The sequence below is a fragment of the Dermacentor variabilis genome, chromosome 3 (genome assembly GCF_050947875.1).
Source record: "Dermacentor variabilis isolate Ectoservices chromosome 3, ASM5094787v1, whole genome shotgun sequence".
NCBI classification, from domain to species: domain Eukaryota; kingdom Metazoa; phylum Arthropoda; class Arachnida; order Ixodida; family Ixodidae; genus Dermacentor; species Dermacentor variabilis.
Genome location: NC_134570.1, coordinates 12,872,137 through 12,897,500, shown reverse-complemented (window position 1 = coordinate 12,897,500; position 25,364 = coordinate 12,872,137). Strand labels below are relative to the sequence as shown.

The window sequence follows — 25,364 nt, the reverse complement described above, 5'->3', positions numbered from 1 at the left end:
TGACATAGAACAGAACCCTGGGCCCAAGGCTAATGAAATGTTGCAGGTCATTATCGATAGACTGGATGAAAGCGACCGCAAGATGGACCGTATAAGAGAGGAAATTGCTGCTGTTAATGCTAAAACTGATAAGTTACAAGGAATTTTGACAATGTTCGAGGAAATGAGCAACAGAATTAATAAATTGGAATCGGTTGTCCAACAGCAAGCATTGAAGTTAATTGACTACGAAAACAGAAGTAGGCACAACAATCTCCTAGTATTTGGAATCAATGAAAGTGCTCATGAAACAGAAACCAAACTCAGAGAACAGGTCCTAGACGGTATTTTTGACAATACTTTGGGGGTCCCCGTCAGGACAGTAGAGAGAATTCACCGAATTGGAAAAGCGAAACCGGATAAACCAAGACCAATTATTATGAAGTTCCTTGATTCCAGGGAAAAGGACAGTGTTCTAAAGAACTGTTTTAAACTGAAGGGCACTAATGTTCGGTTTAGCCAAGACTATGCTAAGGAAACAGCGGAAATAAGAAGAAAGCTTTGGGAAAGTGCAGCATCGGATCGGTCAAAAGGCACGAAAGTCAAGCTTATCTACGATAAACTTAAAATAAAAGACAAAATGTACACTTGGGACCTCACTAACGATAAGCGCATACCATATGGATATAAAGAAAGTAGATTCGGTAAAGAAAAGCAAAAAAAGTTTGAAGTGGCAGGCTGCCCGCCTGACCCAGACGGTTCAACAAGTTCGATGGTGACGCCCGGCTCGTCACCTACGTCATAGCTACGTTTTCTTGTTTTATATGCACGCAGCATAGTTAACAAAACAACTGACCTAGAATTTCTGCTGCTTTCCCAGAGCCCTTGCATGGTTTTGATAACGGAAACTTGGCTGCACTGTGGGATACAAGATGACACAATTATTCCCCCTGGATACAAAATGTTTAGGAAAGACCGCGATTCACGTGGAGGAGGGGTGTGTATCATAATAAAGAATTCTGTCCACGCGGCTCTAATTGATAGTGACATCCCTGAAACAGTTTGGGGCAGAATTTCCTTTCAAAGTGTCGTTTATCTAGTCGGTGCAATATATCGGCCACCTTCGACTTCGCTTGACTTCCTAAACCGATTGAACACATTCTTGTGCAACAATGTACATAGGAACACGCGGTTAATTATGGCCGGAGACTTCAATTTACCGCACATTAACTGGCAAGACCTACTATGCAGCGGCGCTGAAGCATCCAGCGCTGATAAACTGCTGGATATAATGTTTTCTTTTAATCTAAATCAAATCGTTCAAGAGGACACAAGAATAACTTCTAGGTCGCGGTCATTGTTGGACCTAGTGTTCCTATCCAATAATATAGAACATCATTTGTTGACAATTGAGGAAGGTATTTCCGATCACCGAATGATTGTAGTGAATATGGCTACTAGCAGTGTGCCCCGTATGAAATGCTCCCCTATAATTACTGTAAAGGACTACAAACGTGCTGATGACAATTCAATATTAGATTTTTTGGAATTCTCGTTTGGCCAATTTGAGCACCATGCAAAGGAAAAAACTGTAGATGAGCTTTGGAATGAATTTAAGGATATAGTAGAGCATTGTGTGGACCGATTTGTGCCAACTCGAAAAAAAAAGACTAAACAACGCCGACCTTGGATTAACCGCGGCATCATTCACACGAAAAGAAAATTAAAGCGACTGCGTAAAAAGAAAAAAGGTTCGGACGAAATACCGAGACTTCGCGCAGAGTTGAGGCATACTCTGACACTATCCAGAAAGCAATTCTTTGAACAAACACTGACAGGGTTCCTAAAAAGTTCCCCACAAAAATTCTGGAGACATCTTAGCAGTAGGAAGGATAAAATTGAAGAAATTGTAAAGGACAACATAAAGTTAACAAAGTCTGCGGACATTGCCGAACATTTTAATTACTTCTTTCAATCTGTGTTTACTAATAATACAAACATGAATACAGACGAGCATTTACCATATATAACACGTTACCCAATGGGAAATCTAGAAATCAAACAAGAAGGGGTGTTCCAATTGCTGCTGAGTTTAGATGGAAAAAAATCTAGTGGACCTGACAGAATTTGTCCTGAATTTCTGAAACGCTATGCTGAATGGATGTCATACTACTTAACGATAATTTTCGCGACATCATTACATACGCATTCTCTACCCACAGACTGGCGCAGGGCCGTAGTTATACCAGTGCACAAAGGCGGTGATCGCACACTTGTAAATAATTACCGTCCTATTTCACTCACATGTATCAGTTGTAAAATTCTGGAGCACATCATCGCAAAACATATTTTACGATTTCTAGAAGTGAATAGTTTACTTTACTCAAACCAGCATGGCTTCCGTACTGGACTATCTACCATTACACAATTAATTGAAGTAGTTCATGATCTCGCTGCCGCCTTAGATGAGAAGCATCAGATTGACGTCATTTGTATAGATTTTGCAAAAGCCTTCGATAAGGTTCCGCATAATAAGCTGATCTTTAAACTGAGAGAAATAGGTATCGATGAAAGATTAGTGCTATGGATAAAAGAATATTTAAGTGATCGTAAACAGACTGTAAGTTTAGATGGCAGCCTGTCGAGTCCACTCCAAGTGCTTTCAGGTGTTCCTCAGGGGTCAGTCTTGGGCCCACTGTTATTTCTTATATATATAAACGATATCTCTTCTGTTATTGCAGAACCGGTAAAAATGAAGCTTTTTGCAGATGATTGCCTAATTTATTCTACCGTAACCAATGTTCAGGATCAACTCAGAATTAGTCGTTGTTTAGAAAATTTCAGCCGATGGTGTAAATTATGGGGTATGAATATAAACTACAATAAATCAACATACACACATATGACTAAGAAAGTAAACGTTCTGCCTTTTAACTATTACATCGATGGTAATTTGTTAGTTCGTGCTAACCAGTTTAAGTATCTAGGTGTTACAGTTACGCATAATCTGACATGGCATACGCACATAGAAAATGTGTGCTCGAAGGCGAATCAGAGATTAGGTTTCTTAAGGCAAAAACTAGGTCAAGCTTCGCGAGATGTAAAGCTGATGGCTTATAAAACCTTTGTTAGACCTTTACTTGAATACGCCTCAGTCATCTGGAGCCCTCATCAGAAAGAAATGACTACAAAGTTAGAAAAAGTTCAACGTCGTGCCGCGCGCTTCATATGCTCAAAGTACCGCCGTTTAGAATCCGTTACACTGATGTTGCAGTCTTGTGAACTGGAAACACTAGAAGTACGAAGGCTAAAAAATCGTCTGAAAGTGTTTTACAGAATACTACATGGACATTTAAAAATCAACAAAGATGAGTATGTGCATCTTCCAGGAAAACGAAGCAGTCGTGTTAACCATCAATATGTTTTACGTTCATACTTTGCTCGTAGTGATGTGTTCCGCTTTTCTTTTTTCCCTGCCGTGATTGAACTCTGGAACGCAATACCAAGCTTTGTGGCAGAAGCCAGTGATGTCTGTGAATTTGAAAAATTGTTAAACATGTATTTTTCTGATTCCGCTGCCACTTGATGCACCTGTATATATGGTCTGCCTGTATTTAAACCCTCCCTGTAAGAACCCTCAGCAGAGGGTTGACAGTATGAAGAAATAAATAAATAAATAAACAACCGTCAAGCCTCTCATCACCATTCTTTCCTCGACAAATCATATTGGTCGCATCGCTGCGTTGTCGTCTGACATGTCTGACATGACGGCATGTCTTGAACGTGTGAATAGCTGAGATACTGGTGCTATCTGGCGTGTAGGCAGAGCCAGCTTCTCAATGCGCAATGGATCGGAAGCAGAACGTCTTTGAGGCCTTGTTGTTGAACTTAAGCCAGTGAAGCAAAAAATAACAATAGATAAACTAGATTTTCTACCCTTTCCTTGCCCGGTCGCTAGTCACTTTTTTCATCCTGTTGATTGTGGTTTTGACAGCTTCTCACTACATGCTTTAAATTACTTCGTGATAATGTCGTAACCGTTATAGGTTTACAAGGATTTGTTCTTTTTCAAGGTTGTTCATGTAACAGTGCACTTTGCGAAGTGTCTGTTTTATGCGGTTTTTCTTCTTGCTTTTTACCTCGCCTGTAATTGCGTGCTTGCATAGTTGAATGACTACACATTTCAGGGTTCAGTAAGAACACGTTGCGCTTGTATTGTGTAGCAGTGCTGCAGGCGATAAGTCGCCTTTTATTCTTCGTGTACTGATGTTTATGTTGATGGAGTCAAAATTAGACGCTTCGTCCGGCTGTACGCGAGCGAGTTCTTCGTTCTTTCGCGGAGTAATATCTGCATTAGCAGCGTGTGCCCAGTTTGTCCTCCGTTTGAAGTTTATTTTACCTCACACGCCTAAGTTTTACACGACTGGCAAATATAGCGTGGGAAAAAGCTCCATTACGGCAGCTTATGCAGCTGACAGCGGCGCTAGAAATAAGCCGCGCCCGTAGCGATGTTCTTCACAGCATAAATGGTGCGTTCGCCAGTCCATGTTTTCTACCGATGATTGACTGATTGATTGGATTTTATGTCCCAAAGCCACACTGAGGCGATGAGAGACCCAAGTGCAAGGCTCCGAATTAATTGTAAACACCCGTGGTTCCTTAGCGCGCACTCGAATCTGCCCACCCATAGGAACATGCTCGAATCTACACAGTGCACCGAGTGTTTTCGTCGCCACCAAATTCCGCGGCCACCACAGCCGGCAACATCGCGTGCTGACAGCGCGGCAGAGCGCCACTGCACGAATAACCGCTGCGCGTTTCTCGGCCGGCGTGGAAAAATGCCGCGGCGGTCGTGTTGTCGGATGCACGCTTCCGTTCTCGCCGCGGGCAAAGCGCCATTTTTTTGAGGCGAGGAAAGAGAAAAATGAAAGCAGCAATCGTGCACTAGGCGCGCGCGAATCCGGCGACATAGTGTCTGCCAATGGGGCGCGCCTTGCACGTAACCGCGGCGGCGTACCTCCGTGCCTGCGGGGCATTCCGACTGCCTTCGGGCGGCGATCGCATGCCGCTGAAATGGAGAAACGCCTATGGCGAGCCCTCCGTCCGTCGAGGTCGACCATCGAGGGTCGTTCGGAGCGAGCGACAATACTAATGCGCGTGCACTTAGCGCTGGTTTCTCGACTTCTCTGGGGGGAGAGTAGACACGCACACACCTAAGGAAGAGGGAGTCAAAGCGACAGAAGCCGGCGCAGACGTGGTGAATCCGCTGCTAAGCGGGCACTCTAGTCGAGTCAGTTGCGAACGCATTGAGGGAAGCCCAATACATACTAGAATTACTCTCGCCACACGACGTGGCAGCCCGGCGTGAAATTAAATTGGATTTTAAGAAGACAGTGAAACTCGCTTTTCTCCCTGCCGAACTGTTTCCGATCCTACCCGCGAAGTTTGATCCGGATGCGAGTTTCTATGTTCTATAATTGCGGCCGTGCACACAGATGGCGAGTTCTCTGGATGAGACCAACGCTACGAGAACGCGCATATTTCTCAAGTCACGTTTATCTGAAGGCTCGCAAACTTCCTCAACATATGCGGGTAATATAGCAGGAGTACTTCCTATGTGTACTGGGCAATAGTGGGTGGTTGAATTGCGAGGGTTACGACGACGTATCGTGTACTGCAGCCCTGATTCGGTCGTCCTAGATGCGCAAGGACGAACACAACTAGTGTGCATGCGGCATTCTCGAGTAAACGAGATGGTCATCTAAAGTAGTGGGAATATCACGTAAACAAGCGTGCGGCCATTTATCGACCTTGAGTTGATCTTGGAAGATGGCCCTCCCAAATATGACAGCACAGTAGTCGCATGGAGTTGTCGCTTCCGGTTGTTGATGCTCAATTTAAACGTCTCTGCGCCGACCGAAGGTCTCTTGCGGACTGGATCACTTAGCACGAAGATTTAATCACCATCTTGACTACCAGTACTCTGAAACAATGAAATAAAGCCAGGATGGAGCATATGTTTCTACAAACAATGATGGCTGCTCCGCAGGAAGGCTGGTACACAAATATCTTAATTTGGTTGGCTATGTTAGGCAAAGGTTGGCTATGGCTAGGTAAGTACCACCGAGAAGTATGCGTATGTGCCTAAGAGTTGCGATAAATAGAACGATTCTGTCACACATGAACGATCAGGTCTAACGCGAGCGAGCGAATTTTCATCCAACCCTTGCCCGCTGCCATTCGAACTAGCCTCCAGCTAAATTTCCGCTACATTTCCGGACTGTTGGGTGTTCCACCTCGCGGCGCGGCCACTTTGCAGCATCCCTTTCGTTAAAATCACGAATAGCTCTCTGTCCCCAGATAATCGGTTTATGTATCCTGTCCTTAATCTCACTGGCCATGAGCATGGTGATTGTACAAGACGGAGTAGCTTCTCTTTTGTAGAACATCCAACAGTCCGGAAATGTAGCGGAGATATGTTGCAGGCTGCGCGGCGGCAAAAGGAAAACTTGAAAGTAACGTTGCGTCCCGCGCCGCATCGCAGTAAGATCGAAGCGTTTTCAAGCCTCTCCCCACATATTTTAATGGAAGTTAAAGATGAAAATGTAGATGCTGTCTCTTTAATGGTGGGCTAGAAGAAGAACGTGCATCCCACGCGCTTCATCGTCTCTCGAGGCGTCGACCTTTGCGCGCGCCTTCCTGGGGTGCGGAAGCCCCACTTCATTGTTTCAATATTAAGAATTCTACTGTTTTACAGGAAGCTAGGTATGTACGGCCATGTGCAACGGCGTCAGTGATATCGTGCTTGCGGAATTCTGAGCGACGACTACGTCCTGCCAAATCCCAATTTTCTCTTGTATTTTATCTGTTTACACTAAACGTCTGCACTAAACTGTAGTGCGACTAATGCTTAAAGGCTCTCTTTGTTACTCCTCTCTGCTGTCCAACAAGTGACTGCAGCATCGAGCAGGGGTTTAGAATCGAGTGGTCGCAGTCCAGTCCGAGCATCGACCACAGCATCGAAACCTGTACGACTGCAGAGACCGGAAGCTTAGCTCTTATATTTCTGGTTTTCTTGCATATATATGTACGCGTATATGCACGTGTGTATGTATGTATGTATGTATATATGTATATATATATATATATATATATATATATATATATATATATATATATATATATATATATATATATGTGTGTGTGTGTGTATATGTGGGTATATATGTGTCTGTGAATATGTATTAACCTTGCCACAAGTATGTACAACGAATATCATGCCATGTTGCTGCCTGTTGTTCACGGAGAGTTGGGACTAGTGAAGCTGCCGTTATGCAGCTTTTATCCTGCCACCCCTACCGCTTTGTATACATTAGTGTACGTATGAGGTAAAATAAACTTCTTTTTCTAGGTGAAGAGATGAGGAGGAGGTGGACAGAGACATTACGTGAGCGTCACGTGACAACGCGGCATGATCCTCTTCGCTCGCTGGATTGCGTCTCTCGCATCACCGAATGCACCGTCCCCGCAGGAAAGCACGGTCCTGCCTGAAAAGGTGACGACCTCTGTTGCAGACGGTGGCGCCAGTCCGAAACAACGTCGGGATGCGGAAACTACCAAGCAACATGGCGCTCGCTTGGAAGTCTCTTGGGCGTCAAAAGTACTTTGTTTGAAAAGGGCAATGGTGGTGGAAGGCCGCGCACGTGAGAGAGAAGGGGAGAAGGAAACGCAAGGAGGTCAACCAGGTTGCACCAGGTTTGCTGCCATACACTGGGGAAAAAAAGGAAAGGGAGAAGGAAAGTATCGAAGAATAAGTTATGCACGCGCGCACACATAGCAGCGTTCGCTGCAAAGCTGTTTTGATAGCGGCGTCAATGCTAGACTGCGGAGCAACACAAAGCTAGACTTGAACAGCGAGGAGGCAGCGAAATCTTAGAACAAGCAATCACTCTTCACAGTATACGTTTGCTCCCACTGCGTATCATTGGTTCTTATCAAGGTTAGTGTTGCTCTAAAGTACTCCCCAGAAGGAAAACAATCCGGATGAAATATTCGTATAATTCTCGCAAAAAACGTCTCACAGTAAGCGTCAAAGAAAATTTGACGTTCATTGATTAATTCACTGCGAATGTGTGATGGAAGATTACCGCTTGATAGAATCCACCAAATGCCATCGCATTTCAAGTGATATCATGAAAAATCTGTAGATTTATTTAAACTCCACTGGCATTTTAGCTATAGTTATCTGCACCACCAATCACGGGACATTTAAGAGGCGTTCGACAGCAACTAGCAGGGGTCGTCCTGCATAAGCGAGTAATTCCCTGGTTGTTTTCAAAATAGACATTTAATGTCTTCAAAGATTAACGCAGGGGAGGGTTTCCAGCTCCTAGTTGCTCAAAGACGCAAAGCATACGTTTGAGCTCCGGTGGCAGTGGTGGTTAGCAAAGGTGCCTCCCCATAAGGAAAAGGTGAATCACGTCGTCGGTGTCAAAGGAAGTACATACTCAGCAAACCAATTTTTGAGCTCCTAACTGCTACAGAAGCAAAACTCACACTACATGCGTGGCTACCAGGCGGCGGCAGGCAGTGTGGTCCTGTTGGCATAACACTTGCATAATAAAGTTGTTTCCTCCACCATTCGACTTGCAACGACTCCATGTTGTCAGTGATGGAGTCTCCTCAGAGTGCAATACAGCCGTCATTTGTATTTTTCCTCGTCGTCGTGTTCTCAGGCCATGCAGTGCCTCAAACGGCGAACTCGTATCCAGCAAGATACAACAATGTCTGTTTAGCGGGGTCCCCTATTGTGCAGCGTACCTCTACGAGGTCATTGCGGACGCCTTGTCCAGATTCTTGGCTGCCACTATCAACCGTTGTGGCATGGCATTTGTCGAGTTGCAAGTTGTTTTCCGGTGATGTTCACGTGCGTTTCGAGCGTCGCTATGGACCGGCACCTATTGATCTCTAGTTGGCCGGTATTTAAAAAAAAGCATGGTTCCTACGCTAAAACTGTGCGTAAGAGCATATGCCAGCAAATTATGAAGTAGGGTATATTATTAGCGAAGGCAGCCATTCAATGGCAGAAACCACTTACGAACGAGCAGCTTTGTAAATTCAGACCTATGCAGGTTGTCCCGCATAACTTGAGCCTAAGTTTTAAAAATGAAAGGCACTCCGGACGCGAGTTGAACCAAATGCATAATGCATAATAAATAAATAAAATAAATAATGTTGGCACTGGCCTAGAGTTACTCAGGTTATTTTTTATTTTTCCCTTATCTAGCGGATTAGTTATGTTTAATTAATCAACTATTTAAGTATAGGCTGCAGACCCCAAGTGTGATACGCAAAGTTGTAGAGCACCTTGATAAGCGTCTCAATAAATTGTTTTCAACACGATAGATCACACTTAGTCCTTTTTTCCGCGTTCGAAAAAGAAGCCCGCGAACTATGAAAAAATACCACGTGACGGGGCGATTGTGCACTGTTATTGTGCTGCTCTAAAGCGTGCGATGGATGAACAGGGCGGCTGCAGCGAGACTGGCCTGCGACAAGGCGTTATGCCTGGTGTGGGCATCTGGGCATGCGGCTTTTATCGCGTGACGGCGCAAATGCGTGCTACTGGCCAAGCGGTGCCGAAGTAATAAAGCATCTAAGGAGACGAAAGACAACAAGAACATAGCTTCATTTTTTAAATGTTTGAAATAAGCAAGAGCTGGCACCCTGCCGACAGAGTATAATGGGGTTGGGTGGGGAGGCGGCGTTAGGGCCGTACATGTGTAATCTTCCTTGATTATAGCCAAGGTTCTTTTTTACCGTTAGTTAGGTTTGTTCACGTGTGATTTATCCACTGTCATTCGAGCCCTAAGGTTTAAAGTTGTAGCATCATCGTTCAATTCGAAGCCTACTATACAAGTCATTTGTGTACAAAGGTAAAATTGTAGCAACCCTCATCGCCTTCCATCGTACCCACGCGCTTCGCCCTTTCTCTCTTTCAAGCAGAATCAAAGTTCTGGTTTTGTCTTTTCTTTTTCGTGGCCTTAGGCGCTTTATAGCTTCGGCAACGCTTCACCGTCATGCGACAAGAGCCGCGTGCCCAGATACCTAAATCAGACATAACACCCTGTCGGGGGCCAATCTCGCTGCAGCCGACCTTGTTCATCCATCGCACGCTTGAGAGCACTACAATAACAGTGCGCAAGCGCCCCGTCACGTGGTATTTTTTCATATGTCGTGGGCTTTCTTTGGAACGCGAAAAGAAGTACCACGTGAGATATATCGTGTTGGAAACAATTTATTGAGAGGTTTCTCAAGGTGCTCTACAACTTTGCGTATCACACTTGGGGTCTGCAGCCAATACTTACAAAGTTTAATTAAACATAACTAATCCGTTAGTGAAGGGGAAAATAAAAAAAGCCTGAGTAACTCTAGGCCAGTGCCAACATTATGTATTTGGTTCAGCCTAGAGGACATCATAAAGAGTGCCCTGGAGGTTGCCAATCATTCGCTTCCGAGAACGTATACACGCACCGATTACGACATTGAGCTAGAGAAGCTTCGTCCAATTCGTCGCCGTGCAGAGCGGAGATACAGGCGCACGAAGTCTGTACATGACTCGAGGTTGGCCAGAAGAACTCAAAGGAAAATTCAGTGTCGCATGCACAAACTCGCATCGCAAAGATGGAAGTCATTGTGCGAGTCTTTGGATCCACGAAAACTCTTGTCGCACATATGGATAACTGTTCGTGGTCTCCGTGGAACCCCTCAGCAGCGTCACCCGTTTAAATCTTTGGCCCTTCACCAACAATGCAGCGAGATTGACGTCGCGGAAGCTTTCTGCAGGATGATTGCTGGCGAAACTAGTTCCGCTGGAACATTGATGCTCCACCACTCACCGATTTCACGCAACCCTCGCATGGACCGTCCTTTCTCCATGGAGGAACTCAAAGCTGCACTGGCCTTGTGCAAACGTTCATCTTCACCAGGACCCGATGGTATAACCCACCGTGCCCTATGTAATTTTAGCGAAGATGCTCGGAAAGTGCTCCTGCTCTTGTTCAACAGCTCCTGGCAGACAGGTACGGTTCCCCAGGAATGGAAGACCAGTCGCCTAATTCCACTGCTCAAGCCTGGCAAGTCACCTGTAGACATTGCGTCATACCGACCAATTGCGCTTGCCAGTTGCATCGGAAAACTAATGGAGAGGATGGTTCTAGCACGACTAGAATGGTACCTCGAACATTACCAGGTATATCCAGATGCAGTGGCCGGTTTCAGGCGTGGCCGTTGTACCATACACAACGTTATCGACTTGGTGACGTACGTCGAACATCATAAGTCCTGCAAAAGATTATCTGCTACCTTGTTTCTGGATGTTAAAGTAGCGTACGACAACGTAACGCACGAAGCGATTTTCAACGCCTTAGAGGCAGTAGGACTTGGCGGCAACGTCTATTTTTAGATAAGTAGCTATCTACATAAGAGATCCTTTTTCATACTTACCGAGGATGGCCCGACCTCCCCGCATTGCAGTAACCGTGGGGTGCCTCAGGGCGGAGTACTGAGCCCAACGCTCTTCAGTCTAACACTCATTGGCCTTGCCGACATCCTGCCCTGCACTGTTAGGCTCTCCATCTATGCCGACGACATTTGCATTTGGACGTCGGGTGTGACGCGACTGCAACTTCGCGCGCGGCTTCAGAAGGCAGCCACCTTAACATCATCCTACCTTCGAGAACAAGGACTTCACATACCACACGAAAAGTGTGCAGTGGTGGCGTTTACCAGGAAATTAATGTCTCCATACGTGATATCCGTCGACAGACAACTGATATCGTACAGCACGAGTCACAGATTTTTGGGGGTGGTCATTGACAAAAATTTCTCCTGGACCCCTCATGTGAATTATGTGAGAAAACGCCTGACAAGAATTCGCCATATGTTCAAGTTCCTTGCAGGAAAGACCTGGGGAGTGCCAATACAATCCATGCTGCAACTGTACAGGGTCTTCCTTATTGGATTCCTGCGGTGCAGCCTACCGGTCCTTTCCAACACCTGCAGAACTAACCTGAACATAATCCAAAGCATCCAAGCCCAAGGCCTCAAGATATGTCTTGGTCTACCGCGCAGTGCGTCAACGACTGAAGTTATTGCAGTCGCTCAAGCTTCCGCTATTAGAACGCACATTAGCATTGGAACAATGCGTGTGCACATAAGACACTTCGCCCGGACCCCTACCCACCACCTCGCAAGTCTCCCAGTAGATAGGCCCCACACGACATTCAGTGCGACTATCTTCGCGCACCATGCCTCTCTCAGGTCAGGTTACACACCTGCGGCAAGGCCTTCCATTCCTCCATGGTGTATGCGCCGGACTCAAGTAAACCTTACACTCCCAGTACTTCGGAAAAAGTAGGACTTGCCATCATCAGCGCTCAAGAAAGACGAGAAATACAGTGACTGCACGCACGTGTACGCTGATGGATCAACTACATCAACCAGTTCCGGTGGCGCTGTAGTTATACCAACAGTGAGAATAACCCAGCGGTTCAAGACTTCCCATGTCACTACGTCTACAGCTGCAGAGCTTGCGGCTCTCCGCGCCGCGCTTCATGTGATAAAGGCTGAAAGTCCTAGAAAATGGGCCGTCTTCTGCGATTCAAGGCCGGCCTTGCAATGTGTGCAGTCATTTCTCCGACATGCAGCTCACGATCAGCTCACGGGCGAAATCGTTGAACTTGTCCATCACTTAAGAGAAAAAGGCCATGATATCTCTTTCCAGTGGATACCAGGTCATTGCGGCATCGTAGAAAATGATGACGCCCATAAGGCAGCTCGGACATCAAACCGAGAAGACCGCTACGTCCCCATTCCTCTCTCAAGGACCGACGCCGCGAGACAACTTGGCATTTTAGCACGCACAATCTCCTTGGCAGAGTGGAACACCGCACATACAAGGCGCACAAGACTGCACAGACTAAACCCGTCACTTCAACTCAGACCTCCAGCTGGTCTACATCGACATGAAGCGTCTCTTCTGTGTCGGTTATGGCTTGGAGTTGCCTTCACGAATGCCTACTCAGCCCTAATTGGAATGGCTGATAGCCCTGCATGTGATGTTTGCGGATGCGAGGAGAACATTGAACACTTATTGTGCCATTGTCCTCAATTTCAAGCACAAAGACAATCTTTGTCCAACACATTGAGGAAATTATATGATCGTCCTCGGAGTGGACAGACGTTACTAGGGCACCGTCCCGACCGATGATCGGCTCAGAAGGCAGTGAAGGCACTTTTATGCTTTCTCAGAACTTCTGGTTTGCGCGAGCGTCATTAACTCAAGTGCTGTCCGTACACGTATCTACACCTTCTCTCTCCCTTCTCTCGTTTCCCCTTCTCCCTTCCCCCAGCGTAGGGTAGCCAACCAGACTATTGACTGGTTAGCATCCCTGCCTTCCTATATTATTCTCTCTCTCTGGTTCAACTCGCGTCCGGAGTGCCTTTCATTTTTAGAACATTGGCTCAAGTTATGTGGGACAACCAGTATAGGTTACCATTAGCAATGCTCACGTATTCATCCTTGCCGTGAATATTTCTGGCGCGACAGAAAAAAAAATACATGCACTGTCTCCTCTACACATACATGCGCAAGTTTGGGGTTAACAGCTGTAAGTAAACGTGTTCTCTCACATTCCCTGTTGCGTCAATTGTCACTCCACTAACGAAGGGGAAGAAGCGTCTTTCATGTAAATGATGACTGGCTTCATGGGTATGTGGAAAACATTTACCGAGAGGAACCATAGCGCTTGCCCTTAGTTTAGCACACATCTGGCATGAGAAGCAGACATAGTCTGCTTTGGACATCGAAAAGCTCAGGGATCATCCGCAAGCAACCACTTATTGCGTGTGACGACTCGGACAAGCCCGCCGTCTCCTCACGCGGGTACTTACGGGCTGCCACTACGAAGCGCTCCTCTGATTTCGAGATGATCTGTGGCGGCTTCCAACCATTTACCATTTGTCTTTGTACGATGCTTCAAAGCTGCACAAAGATGGTTAAAAAAAACACTTGGGGCAGCTTCGCACTGGTGGCGCGAAGACTGGGCAAACAGCGAAGCTGGCGGCCCCATCGAGGTTATTCTTGGTGCGGCTAAGTTTATGCGTGGTTATGATTGGAGACGCGGCAAAGTTGTCTGCGTGGTTATGCTTCGAGAGCCGGTCAAGTTTTCTGCGTGGTGTCGTCGTTACCCCCCAAAGAGCAATGAACACTCGGTCATTAAATTATGTACAATGTGTTGTTTTATTTTGAGTACCAGTCATTTCTTTCGTAGTCCGATGGCACAACTACACAGGTGCTTCGATAACTCGCTGACGTATCGCCGCCGCTTCACCGGTGCGATATCCGGGATTGAACCGAAGTCGTCGCATTCCTTCTCGAGTATATCGGTTCGGCGGCTTTTACGCCACGCTTGCTCGGGAGTGACGCTCTCCCTCCGTCGGAGAACCAGCTGTTCTGTCAGCGCGGCGGCAGCGCGGAGCTGCTTTTATACCCCCGTACTGACGTCACGGCTTAGATCCGCATCTGCGCATGCGCAGCCCCCGTACGGCGCGCCGAGGCAAATCTACGCTGAAGCGGTGCCAGCGCGTGCGATGACGTCATCGCTCGGCGAGGTTTTGCTGCGCACTTTCGCCGGCCTGACTTAAATAGCATCGCTATTTAAAAAAGAAATAATACTAAACCCTCCCTACATATCTTACGAAATGCGCGCATAACTGGCCGGAGGAGCAGACGTCGAGCGACAGGGAGATGCTGCCTACAATCGGTGACTCGCCGGCGGCGGTGCGGGCGTGCGCCTATATATATACACACCTTCGGCGGCATGCACCTGTTTTTCCGGCGTTGTCGGCTGCGCATGCAAAGTGTGCCAAGGCCGGCCGACGGCGCTGCAGTATACGGCGACTTCCATTAGTCGCTCATTGCGTCAGCGCACAGAAATGACCGCCACGGGAGGACGCGGTCGGCTGCCTTGTTACCCTCGACCCTCTCCACACGCAGCGGCTGTAGCTTGCGTTCGCCGTGTACAAGATCGATGGAGAGGCGCACACGAACAGCGGAGGTCCACGCCCTATCTGTAATCGGGCACACTACTTTCTCCTGTACACTCTGCTTCTCCGATGCTGGAAAGGTTGACTCGTCAGCCTACACGTAGAGCTGCTCCGAGTGGTAATGAGTAGAAGGGCGAAAGAAGGAAAGAATGAGATGGAGAAAACAGTCTGCAATAAGTTAACAGATATATAGCTGCGCTCTTAACGTTCTAAACGTTTGTCCTCTCTCTCTGACTTGATCGCGTTTTCTTGTCGCCTATATGGTGATGGCGAAGATGGTACGTCAAATCTAGAGAATGACAAAGCGTAATACTTCTTGTCTTGCAAGTGAAATTCATAATATTTGTCTTAACAGCATTAAAAGTGATTTTCTTTAAACGCTTCACAGAACGAAGAAAGGTCGGAACGCACGATAGGACAGTCATCAATGCTGAAAGTGTCATTCAAAAACTTGATGCCATCGGCATATGAAATGAACGAGGAATTTCTTATGCCAGCAAGTTTATTCGAAGTTTAATGAAAAATCAAAACGTACAAAAAGACAAAATGGTAGAGCCAAGGGAGAAAGCTTAACTAGCCAGCTTGACTGACCTTCGACTCATCACTGTTCAAAGCAGAAGACTGTGGTATGCGACAGCGTTACTTAAGACGAGCACTAAGGATAATCGCAATAAGCGATGCACTAAGTATGGGTGAAATGGGTGGTTACCGATCTAAGTAGCAAAGCAACAAAGGAAAACGTCAATACAATCTCTTCATCGCATCAACACTGTCAATGGAGTTCTGAACTGTGGTGTCTTCAGGTTGTGCGTTTGCAAACTGAATTTTGTTTAGAATATTGGAGGAGTATAGCATATTTTTTGTTTGCTGTAGTTTGCTTGCGGGTATTGCACATAACATTCGCACATGCCATTGTTCGGGGTGTCGTGTTGCGTGAGTTATTCTTCTATTTGCTAATGACACATGTTGTAATAGCGTTGTGTGGGTGTCCTGGACTGTTTTTCGACATGAGAGAAATAGCCTCCGTTTATAGATGGTAAATATGCTTACTATTCGCGCACATTGAAAGGACTCGGCGCTTATTGCTAAGGGCAGATCATCGATAGCCCTTATAGCTCTTTTTTTTTCAACATTTGTGCCACTTTCTTGTTGGCGTGTGTCATTGTTTCCCAGACCAGTTGAGAGCAATTTAAATGACATAAGAATAAGGAGTTGAAGATTAATAGTTTTACAAATAGGGGTATTTTGCATATAGTGGTTTTTTACACGTAGTGGTAGTTTTGAGAAAGCCCCAACTATATATGTGAGTTTTCCAGCAATTTGCTGAATGTGATGATCACAGGGCAATGCACTAGAAAATGTAGCGCCTAAGTACTTGCAATCATTTACAATCTGAATTGGTTTGGAGTCGTAGGGTATTGGCGTGCTACCGTCCAGAGGACCATTAGCATATAAAACATCGCCTTGATTTTAGAGACCTCAACTGTTAGGGCATTTTTCTTGGGCCATTGCTTCTGTTCCAATAGATCTTCCTTAGCTAAAGTTACCAAATGAGCTTCACCTGGACCTGAAAAGAGCAACCTTTTGTCGTCAGTATATATGATGAATTTAGCGTCCAATGTTGTGTGTATGATGTCGTTTATGGATACGTTAAAAAAAAAGGTGCAAGAATACTCCCCTTAGGGACTCCGATACGAGAGATCCTGCTGACGAAGGAACGCTGTTTATTTCGAAATATTGTCCACGTTGGCCTAGGTAAGGCAGCAGTAACGGTGGTGTGTGCCTTCGGAAGCCTCTAGTCTTATGAATAATAATTTGTGTGAAAGAGAGTCGTAGGCTTCTGCAGTTGATAAACAAATTCAAAACACTGTGCTTGTTTTCCATTGATTGTAAAATGAATTCTTTTTGCTCAAGATGTGCTAGTTATGTGGAATGTGAGGTGAAAAATCCATACTGTGTGTTTGTGAAAATGCGGTGTTTAACTTTGAAGGCCGAAAGTCTGGACAGAATGATTTTTCGAATCATTTGCCAAAAATAGAGGGTATGGAAACAGGGCAATAAGTGCCAAATTCATTAATAAAATTAACAAAGAATCAGTAATAAAATTATGGACAGGATTTGTTTTAATACTAAGCTTTCTGGGATGCCTGTAGTGGCCTTGTATATAAATAATATGTTTGGTTAGTCACGCAAACATAGCATCGTGCGTGAATGAAATAGCTGCAGAGTAGAGCTACAACTGAATAGTCAACATCAATGTTCGTGAGCTCAACCATAGCCTCGCTTAACCAGAAGAAGTAGGCGCCTCACCACGCCAAAAAGCTTCATTGAAGTAGCGTTATACGTGTCAGCTTACCCTCAGAAGTACTGACATGCACACATTGAAACGTTCGAGCTCAAGACATCTGTTCGAGTTCTAGACAAGAAAAAAAAACCGGCAGATCCCACGCCCTGTGGGAATCGATGTTACGCGAAGCAGCGTGCGGAGAGCCTACCAAGCTAACGGAACGACCACGAGAGCACCAAGACGTAGGCGACTGTTTCATGACTCACATGACACGCATGTAATGATATTCATGTCATGGCCAATCATTTATGTTCGTCATACACGCTTGTCATACTGTGCCAATATTGGCACATACCAAGTTGACGAAACGACCATGAGAGCACCAAGACGTAGGTGGCTGGATAGATACTCTCAAAGTAGCAAATGTTCGCCAAGAAATGCTTCGCATTTAATAACAATGATGGGCAACTATCAGCACCAAAACTTTGTTCAAATCCAATTAGGTTGCTTTGGATTGGCTCCTAAGTTTCCTACTTTTTGTCGAGGTATGATTCATAAGACTAACCAGGTTTGTTGAGTGGTCTCCAAACAAGCCATGCTGATTTAGAAGTGTTATCTTTGCATTCCTTGTTACTAGAGTAACACCGATTCAAGAACTTCAGATCCGGAACACAGAAGCGATATGAATCTATCTTTTTTTAGACGGTCTTCAGCCGTGTCTCGTGGAGATAGACAACGCTAGTTTTCATGCCTTATAATGTATGGTGGTTTTAATGCGAACGCATTATATGACCCAATAGGCGAAAACCAGGCGTTGTAGTCGGCGGTGTGGCCGAATGATGGTATCAAAAATGGCCGACGGGAAAGCGTAAAACCATACAAAAGAAATACCGGAACGTCTGACGTCCAAATTCTCAGGGAGGTACGTGTAAACAAAGTAAATTAATGCCTTTGAAAAGAATAGTAGGTAAATGTCGTTCAGGACGCGAATCGAACCCGGACCTCCAGGGTGCGAGACAAGCACTCAATCCCGACTCCACGGCGGCTCCACGGTTCTGGTTGACTAAATGTGAGGCCTATAGATCGTGCATCGTTGGGCACGTGACGGCGCAGCCAACGGGCAAAAGGTGGCGCCGCGTCAGGAGTGTGTAAAATGAGTGTAGAAAATAAGCATTAATATCCGATTGAATACCAGGGAGTGGTCCTTCGAGTTTTGAACTCCTCGCGGGCAAGTGAGCGCCTTGAGACACTTGGAGCGTTTTCATTTGGCCTTGCATGGTCAAAAACGCCGGCGCGAGTGCTTGCGCGGACAAAGAACGGGCAGAAAAAAAAAAACATTTCACAGAAGCGACCGCAATACTTCCGAATTCCCACGCGTAAGCAGTCTTAAGTGCCTCTGCCGAGTTTTGGGGGGGCAACTGTTAAATATTGACGTATCTATAATAGCACTATTGAAATTAACACATGCACAGGGAAAGCCACGAAGAGCGGCCACCCCGAGTAGCTTGACGAAGCAGCGACCCCTACATCTGGAGCACGAGCTGCACAATAAATTTGAAAAGTGCGCAGAGCAGGTTCAAACGCAGGCGAAAGTTGTAGTGTGGCTACAAAAAGCAGTTGTGTTCAAAGCTGTGTATCGCAGCAGTCAATTTACGCTAACAAGAACGATCATGGCTATTAAACTTGTGTACGTTACAAATGACCTCCATACGCGATTACAATAAGTAAAGTCTACGCTAATATAGAACTATATCTTCATTTACGTATAAAAATATCAAATTCTTCATTTATAATAACGACTTCCTTTGCCTGATACTTGTTCAGGAAGATAAGCAAACTGTATTTAAATGCCCATGGCTCATGGATTTAACGCGGGCTATGCCTTTCCACGCGTCTGAAAAACGCGTTTTATGCGAGCAACTATTTTTTTTTTTGGCAGGAGAAATACTTGGAAAGAAAGTTTGTTGTCTTTAAGAGCGAAAGTGCGTGCGAGCCTCGCGCGGTACTTGTAGAAGCCATATATTTCAATAACCTTATGTTGGTTGAAAAGTTCGCTGATGTGAGATTCAAAGGGGAGATTCGTAATAATCCTCAAGAACGCCTTTTGCGACATCAGCAGCTTTGATAGGTTTTTTTATAGTGTTCTGCATAATGCGCTATGCGAAACTTTTCTGCGCAACAACGACATCTGTCAGCTCAGCGTGCGTCCCACATCGGCAGCCAACGACGCAAAGCTGTCGTGTTCTTACCCCGTTTCCGCCGATGTCGACAGGAGCTTCCATCTCCTGATGCACCTGCATCCCGGATTTGTTGTAGCTGGGACGAGGGAAGAAGAATAGTCGCGCGAGAGAAGCTTTTAGATTCCTCATAGACAAATTACCTTCTGCGCGAAAGTAAGCGTGAGCAGGCGAAAGAAAAAATTATAGTTGTGGTTATAACTCAAGGTGGCACTCTCCATGAAACGGGGATGATACAGCGAGCACTGACTTTTTTCTGAAATAGCTTGCAAAAGCTTGAAAAATGTGAGTTCGTAATCGCCATAATAAGTGAACTTTTGGTGACATCTCTGTCACGTGTATGTCATGCGCCTAATGGTTTTGCTACTACTTGGTTATCTTGATTGTTGTGTTCGTGTAGGAGGTTGTGGCCAGGTACTGCACCAGGGTGGCCAATCCTGCTCTGGTGAGGGAGTGCGTTACCGGTCCTGGTCACCGGGATCATGCCACACTCCAGGCCTGTTTATGCAATTTTATCAACACGGGGATTTTTTTTTAATCCGATGGAAAATTGCGCGCCACCGGGATTCGAACCGTGGACCTCTTGCACGCGAGGGGGGTGTTCTACCTCTACGCCACCGCTGCACCTCCATAAGTCCTCCATAAAGAAAGCAACAAAATCCCAATAAAGAAAGGCGTCAGGCAGGGAAATACGATCTCTCCAATGCTATTCACAGCGTGTTTACAGGAGGTATTCAGTGACCTGGATTGGGAAGAATTGGGGATAAAAGTTAATGGAGAATACCTTAGTAACTTGCGATTCGCTGATGATATTGCCTTGCTTAGTAACTCAGGGGACAGATTGCAATGTATGCTCACTGACCTGGAGAGGCAAAGCAGAAGAGTGGGTCTAAAAATTAATCTGCAGAAAACTAAAGTAATGTTTACCAGTCTCGGAAGAGAACAGCAATTTACAATAGGTAGCGAGGCACTGGAAGTGGTAAGGGCAGGTAGTGGCGGCGGATCCGGATCATGAGACGGAAATAATCAGAAGAATAAGAATGGTCTGGGGTGCGTTTGGCAGGCATTCTCAGATCATGAACAGCAGCTTGCCATTATCCCCCAAGAGAAAAAGTTTATAATAGCTGTACCTTACCAGTACTCACCTACGGGGCAGAAACCTGGATGCTTACGAAAAGGGTTCTACTTAAATTGAGGACGACGCAACGAGATATGGAAAGAAGAATGATGGGTGTAACGTTAAGGGATAAGAAAAGAGCAGATTGGGTGAGGGAACAAACGCGAGTTAATGACATCTTAGCTGAAATCAAGAAAAAGAAATGGGCATGGGCAGGACATGTAATGAGGAGGGAAGATAACCGATGGTCATTAAGGGTTAGGGACTGGATTCCAAGGGAAGGGTAGCGTAGCAGGGGGGGTAGAAAGTTAGGTGGGCGGATGAGATCAAGAAGTTTGCAGAGACGACATGGCCACAATTAGTAGATGACCGGGGTTGTTGGAGAAGTATGGGAGAGGCCTTTGCCCTGCAGTGGGCGTAACCAGGCTGATGATGATGATGGTTATCTTGTTAACCTTTTATTTTGCACAGTAGTTATGATACGTGGTACACTAGATATCAGAATTACGAATGATATATGTGCTAGAAGTAAATTTTCTTCAACCTTTTCACGAAATCAAAAGTGAACCCACTTCCTCAGCTATACACATGAGTAGTCATGTAGCCTGAACTTCCAACGACTGAGTATTGCTACCGCCACTGTTGTTGTTGTTGTATATTAAATGATCAGATTCTGGTAAAGTAGGCCCCCAAATTTCCTTTTATTCCTGTAATCTAAAATAAACTCTAGCGACTAAGGAACGTAAGAAAGAAAACAAATTAAAAAGGAACAAAGGCAAAAACTAAAAATAACGAAGGAATATAAGCTGACTTAACTCAGGCTTAGCCTCCTATAAATAATTATTGTCAGGGCACGGTCTATCGGCAACTTGCGAATGTCCACTCACAGCGCGCGTTACAAGAGCAGTCCGCAAGTGTACAGTCACTACATAAAAAACTAAATAACGAAGAATCTTGCACGCAGCGGAAAATAAAGTGCATGACTACATATACTGCACGCAAAACATTAACAGTACATTTCGCGAAGGAGAGCAGAAATCCGCACCAGAGACGCTTTCTGCTGCAGTTCTCCCACGCCCCGCGCTCAGGAGCGACCAACCCGGGCAACAAGTGCGACCAGTGATGAAATGATTGAAGATCACTTGAGCATGCACGTTTTCATATAATCAGCGCATTCACGATCGATCAACCTCTCAAATACGATAGATCATGAGGTCACGATACATGATAAAGTCATGTGGCTGATTGTAAAGACTAGTAGAGAGATTTGCGCTCCTAACGGGTAAATAAGCTGCCTTCCTTTTGCCGCACCCGTCTGGTGTCCGGCCGCGGCGGGGCACGGTATTAAATCCTACATCAAAGAACCGAACAGCATGCGCGCTAAAGAATGAAATGCGAGAGTCAGACACGTACCCGTCTGGGAAGCACAGCGTGAGCACGGGGAAGCGCACGTGCTGGTCCTCGTTGTAGACGACGGAGGCCGGGAAGCGCCAGTAGTGGTGGACGTCCGCCAGCGAGTTGCGCACGCACAGCACCAGGCACGTGGCCTCTGCGACCAGCCGCACGAAACGGGCCACGCTCGAAACCCTGCGAGATCACATGGGCCGCCGAAGGACGGTGCGATTGTAGGGATTTGCCTTAGGCTATACGAGGCGATGTGATCGATTGCGCGAAGCTGTACAATCAACTTAGTGCATCAGTTAATATACAGCGGTTCAAAACGTAACACCTAGAAGTGCGTACTGGAGAGCACTATTATCGAAAGTTCACACCCGTGCAACAAGTTGTTCTTGTTATTAGCACGTTTTCATCGATTTTTCGTGCCCACAATACTCGTGAGGCTCTAGCATGTTCTTGCTGCGATCCATAGCGGGCACTTTCTACGTGTGTCGTAAGTGTTGTGGTCTCTCTTTGATTGCGTGATACGTGTCGCGCCTGGGAAGTGAGCCACGATCCACGATTGGCCGAGAGGACTGCGCCGCGGTGGGAAATGGCAACGAGCACTCACTCGGCGGCCGCGTACTTGGATCGCTGCAGGCGCCTGAGTCTCTCGAAGCACCAGTTGACGAGGATGACGGCGAACGTGCGTATGGAGAGGCCGAGCCATATACCCAGGTAGCCGCCCACCAACGCCAGGATCTGGGTTACCTGAGACGCGCCCTTCACAAGTTTGACAATTCCTCTCTGTTGTGCCACAATAGATCAGGCTTCCTTAATCCATCAAAGCCCTGTCGACATGTTTTCTCCACACGCACGGTGTATTGATACAAATCGTGTGTTGACGCAACGACGAGTTTGGCCAATGTACATCTTACCACAAGACAGTAGCAAATAGCAAACGACGAGTTTCCTACAATTCATAGATCTTGACGAATGCTTAATCTTGCACTTACAAGTTGAGATGGCTGGTCGCCAACACGTCCAGCGGTAACGCGCAATATGCAGCTCCGCAAAATTATCTTATCAATACGACTATTTATGTTGAAGATGATTTGCATTAAAAGTTATTTTAGGATACGTTATTGAGGGTGACATTAAACTGTTCAGAGAAAACAAGAGGAACGCGGCAGATGGAAATTCAAGACGATGAGCAAAACGTGAACAAGGCGAATGCAGGAGCCAACCTTTCGACAAGTGGACTTGTCTTCTTCAAGGCGACGTACGCTTTCCTCGCCACAGTATAGACCTCTTCATCGGGCGAGGAGGATAGGGCGCTCGGAGAGCCTTTCCTCCTCTCTGGCTTGGGCGATCCGGCGCGGCGCTGCTTGAAAGTATTGCTGTCGCGTGCTTCGGAACGATTTCGAGCTGTTTTATATCGTACTTTGGGAAATTTACGCCATATCCGTTCATATAACGTCGTCAGGGCATCCTTTCAGTGCATCGGTAACTACAGTAGGCGGAAATATCTCCTGGGGGCGCAAAAATGTGATGCGCGTTATCAGCCGCGGTGTACACACATTATCAGTCGCGGTGTGTTTATGTGCTGTGAACTATTTTGCTTATATCGGTTTCAATTCAACAAAGAAAACCGGTGTCTCTGTATTAGCAGCATGAAATGGTAAATCTGCTCACTATCTGATCGCTTGGCGTAGGGAGTAAAACATAAAGCATAAGAGCGCATGCTCGAACAAGGCCAACCTAAGGCAACCACGAAACATTTAAGCGGCAGGCGCTATCAAATATTTGTGATGCACCGGCATCGTTCTCGCGCATTTCAAGTCTAGTAGGCTTCAAATTACCATATGCCTACGCTAGCCTTCTTGCATGAGGCCGATGGCGCTGCTCAACACAACGATCACTGCGGTTGGTGAACCAGCACAATACATATGTAAGCTGTGCGCTTCGGCATTGCCTTTTTGGCCTGTATACAGCCATAATATATTAGAGGGATCGCATAACAAGAATGCGAAGCCTATTTTTTAGGACAAAATTTCCGTAACACGTGTGGGTGCGTCGTAGAGAACGGAGTGAACACAACAGAAAAAAAGAATCGGTTATCATCCTCTTCCTCGAAAAAGCAAGATAAAACGGGCTAACGCCGCAATACGACCTCGCATAGTCACGCCGCACAACGTTTATGAATATATAACCGCTGATGCCGTATGCTTGGATCATGCGGTATATAGAACAAAGATATATCTAATCCAGCACCTACCACTGCTCAGGACGCTCGCGCAGTTCCTAAACAGCCCCTTTGCTGGACAAGCTTAATTCAGACTAAAGTATGCTGCTATTACTTGCCAATACTATTTTATTCAGGGGCGGAAACCTCATCCATCGGACCAAATATTCCCGCAATGCAACCTGTAGCGAACAGTTTGAACGCTTGTCAAAGTGTAACATCACAGCTCCTATGGTAGCAGAACGGTACCCACGCTGTTACGATCGTCGAGTATGTTTCATGGCTCCTCAACCGCAGTTTAGAAATAGAGGATAATACTGCAATAAGGTCACATTAGTGATTGGAACATTCAGAAATGCACAATTGATCTCCGAGGCTGATCGTAGGCTCAAATATACGAGTGCACATCGCGCTGCGTGTTCCGTCCACCTCAGCGCCAGCAGAAATTCCGGCCATGACGCCTTAAACCACTTCATCACGTCTCACAGAACCGTTTACCACGTAGAAGACGCACGTCATACTAAACAGACCGCGCGACCGCGAAAACAAACGCCAGAACCTACCGCCGAGCGTATACCTGCCATGCAAAAGACCGCTTTCCCCCAACCCAGTATGGCGCTGCTCATAGGCGGCGCCACTGCGTTCACAATATGGCGGCGCCTACGAAAAAACGGTCTATATATAGGTGGGGGTTCTTCTAAAGGGGAGAGGATGTGAGGTGGGAGGGTGCGGAAACGAGGGAAGGTGTGTTAGCGTGTCGAATTGAGAGTAAAGGAAGGCTGTGCACAAGGTCAAAGCCAGGGCCACCCCGGTCTGTCAACGCACACGTGTTAGCCAGTTTGTCAAAGGCGTCTGACACGCCAGCTGAAAAAAAAAAAAAAGAATGGAGGAGTGGAAAGGGGAAAAAAGAGGGGGATGTACGCCAAGAAATAAAACTAAATGTTGTTGCCTATAGCTTGAAGTTTAGCATAGCGAATAGATTCTAAAGCTCCCTTTGAAACGTTTATGCGTATT

The 25,364-nt window shown here is 46.1% G+C and overlaps 1 protein-coding gene across 1 annotated transcript in view; it reads right to left on the bottom strand.

Annotated features, from left to right (window-relative positions):
* LOC142573887 (uncharacterized) overlaps window positions 1-24,506 on the bottom strand; it is a 73,488-nt gene extending 48,982 nt beyond the window's left edge. The window contains exons 1-4 of the mRNA XM_075683100.1: window positions 24,498-24,506; window positions 22,737-22,912; window positions 22,142-22,315; window positions 19,624-19,690 (exon numbers count right to left, since the gene is read on the bottom strand). Coding sequence (XP_075539215.1) covers window positions 19,624-19,690; window positions 22,142-22,315; window positions 22,737-22,912; window positions 24,498-24,506 — 426 coding nt within the window. The remainder of the gene's footprint in view (window positions 1-19,623; window positions 19,691-22,141; window positions 22,316-22,736; window positions 22,913-24,497) is intronic.
* Window positions 24,507-25,364: the final 858 nt, after the last annotated feature.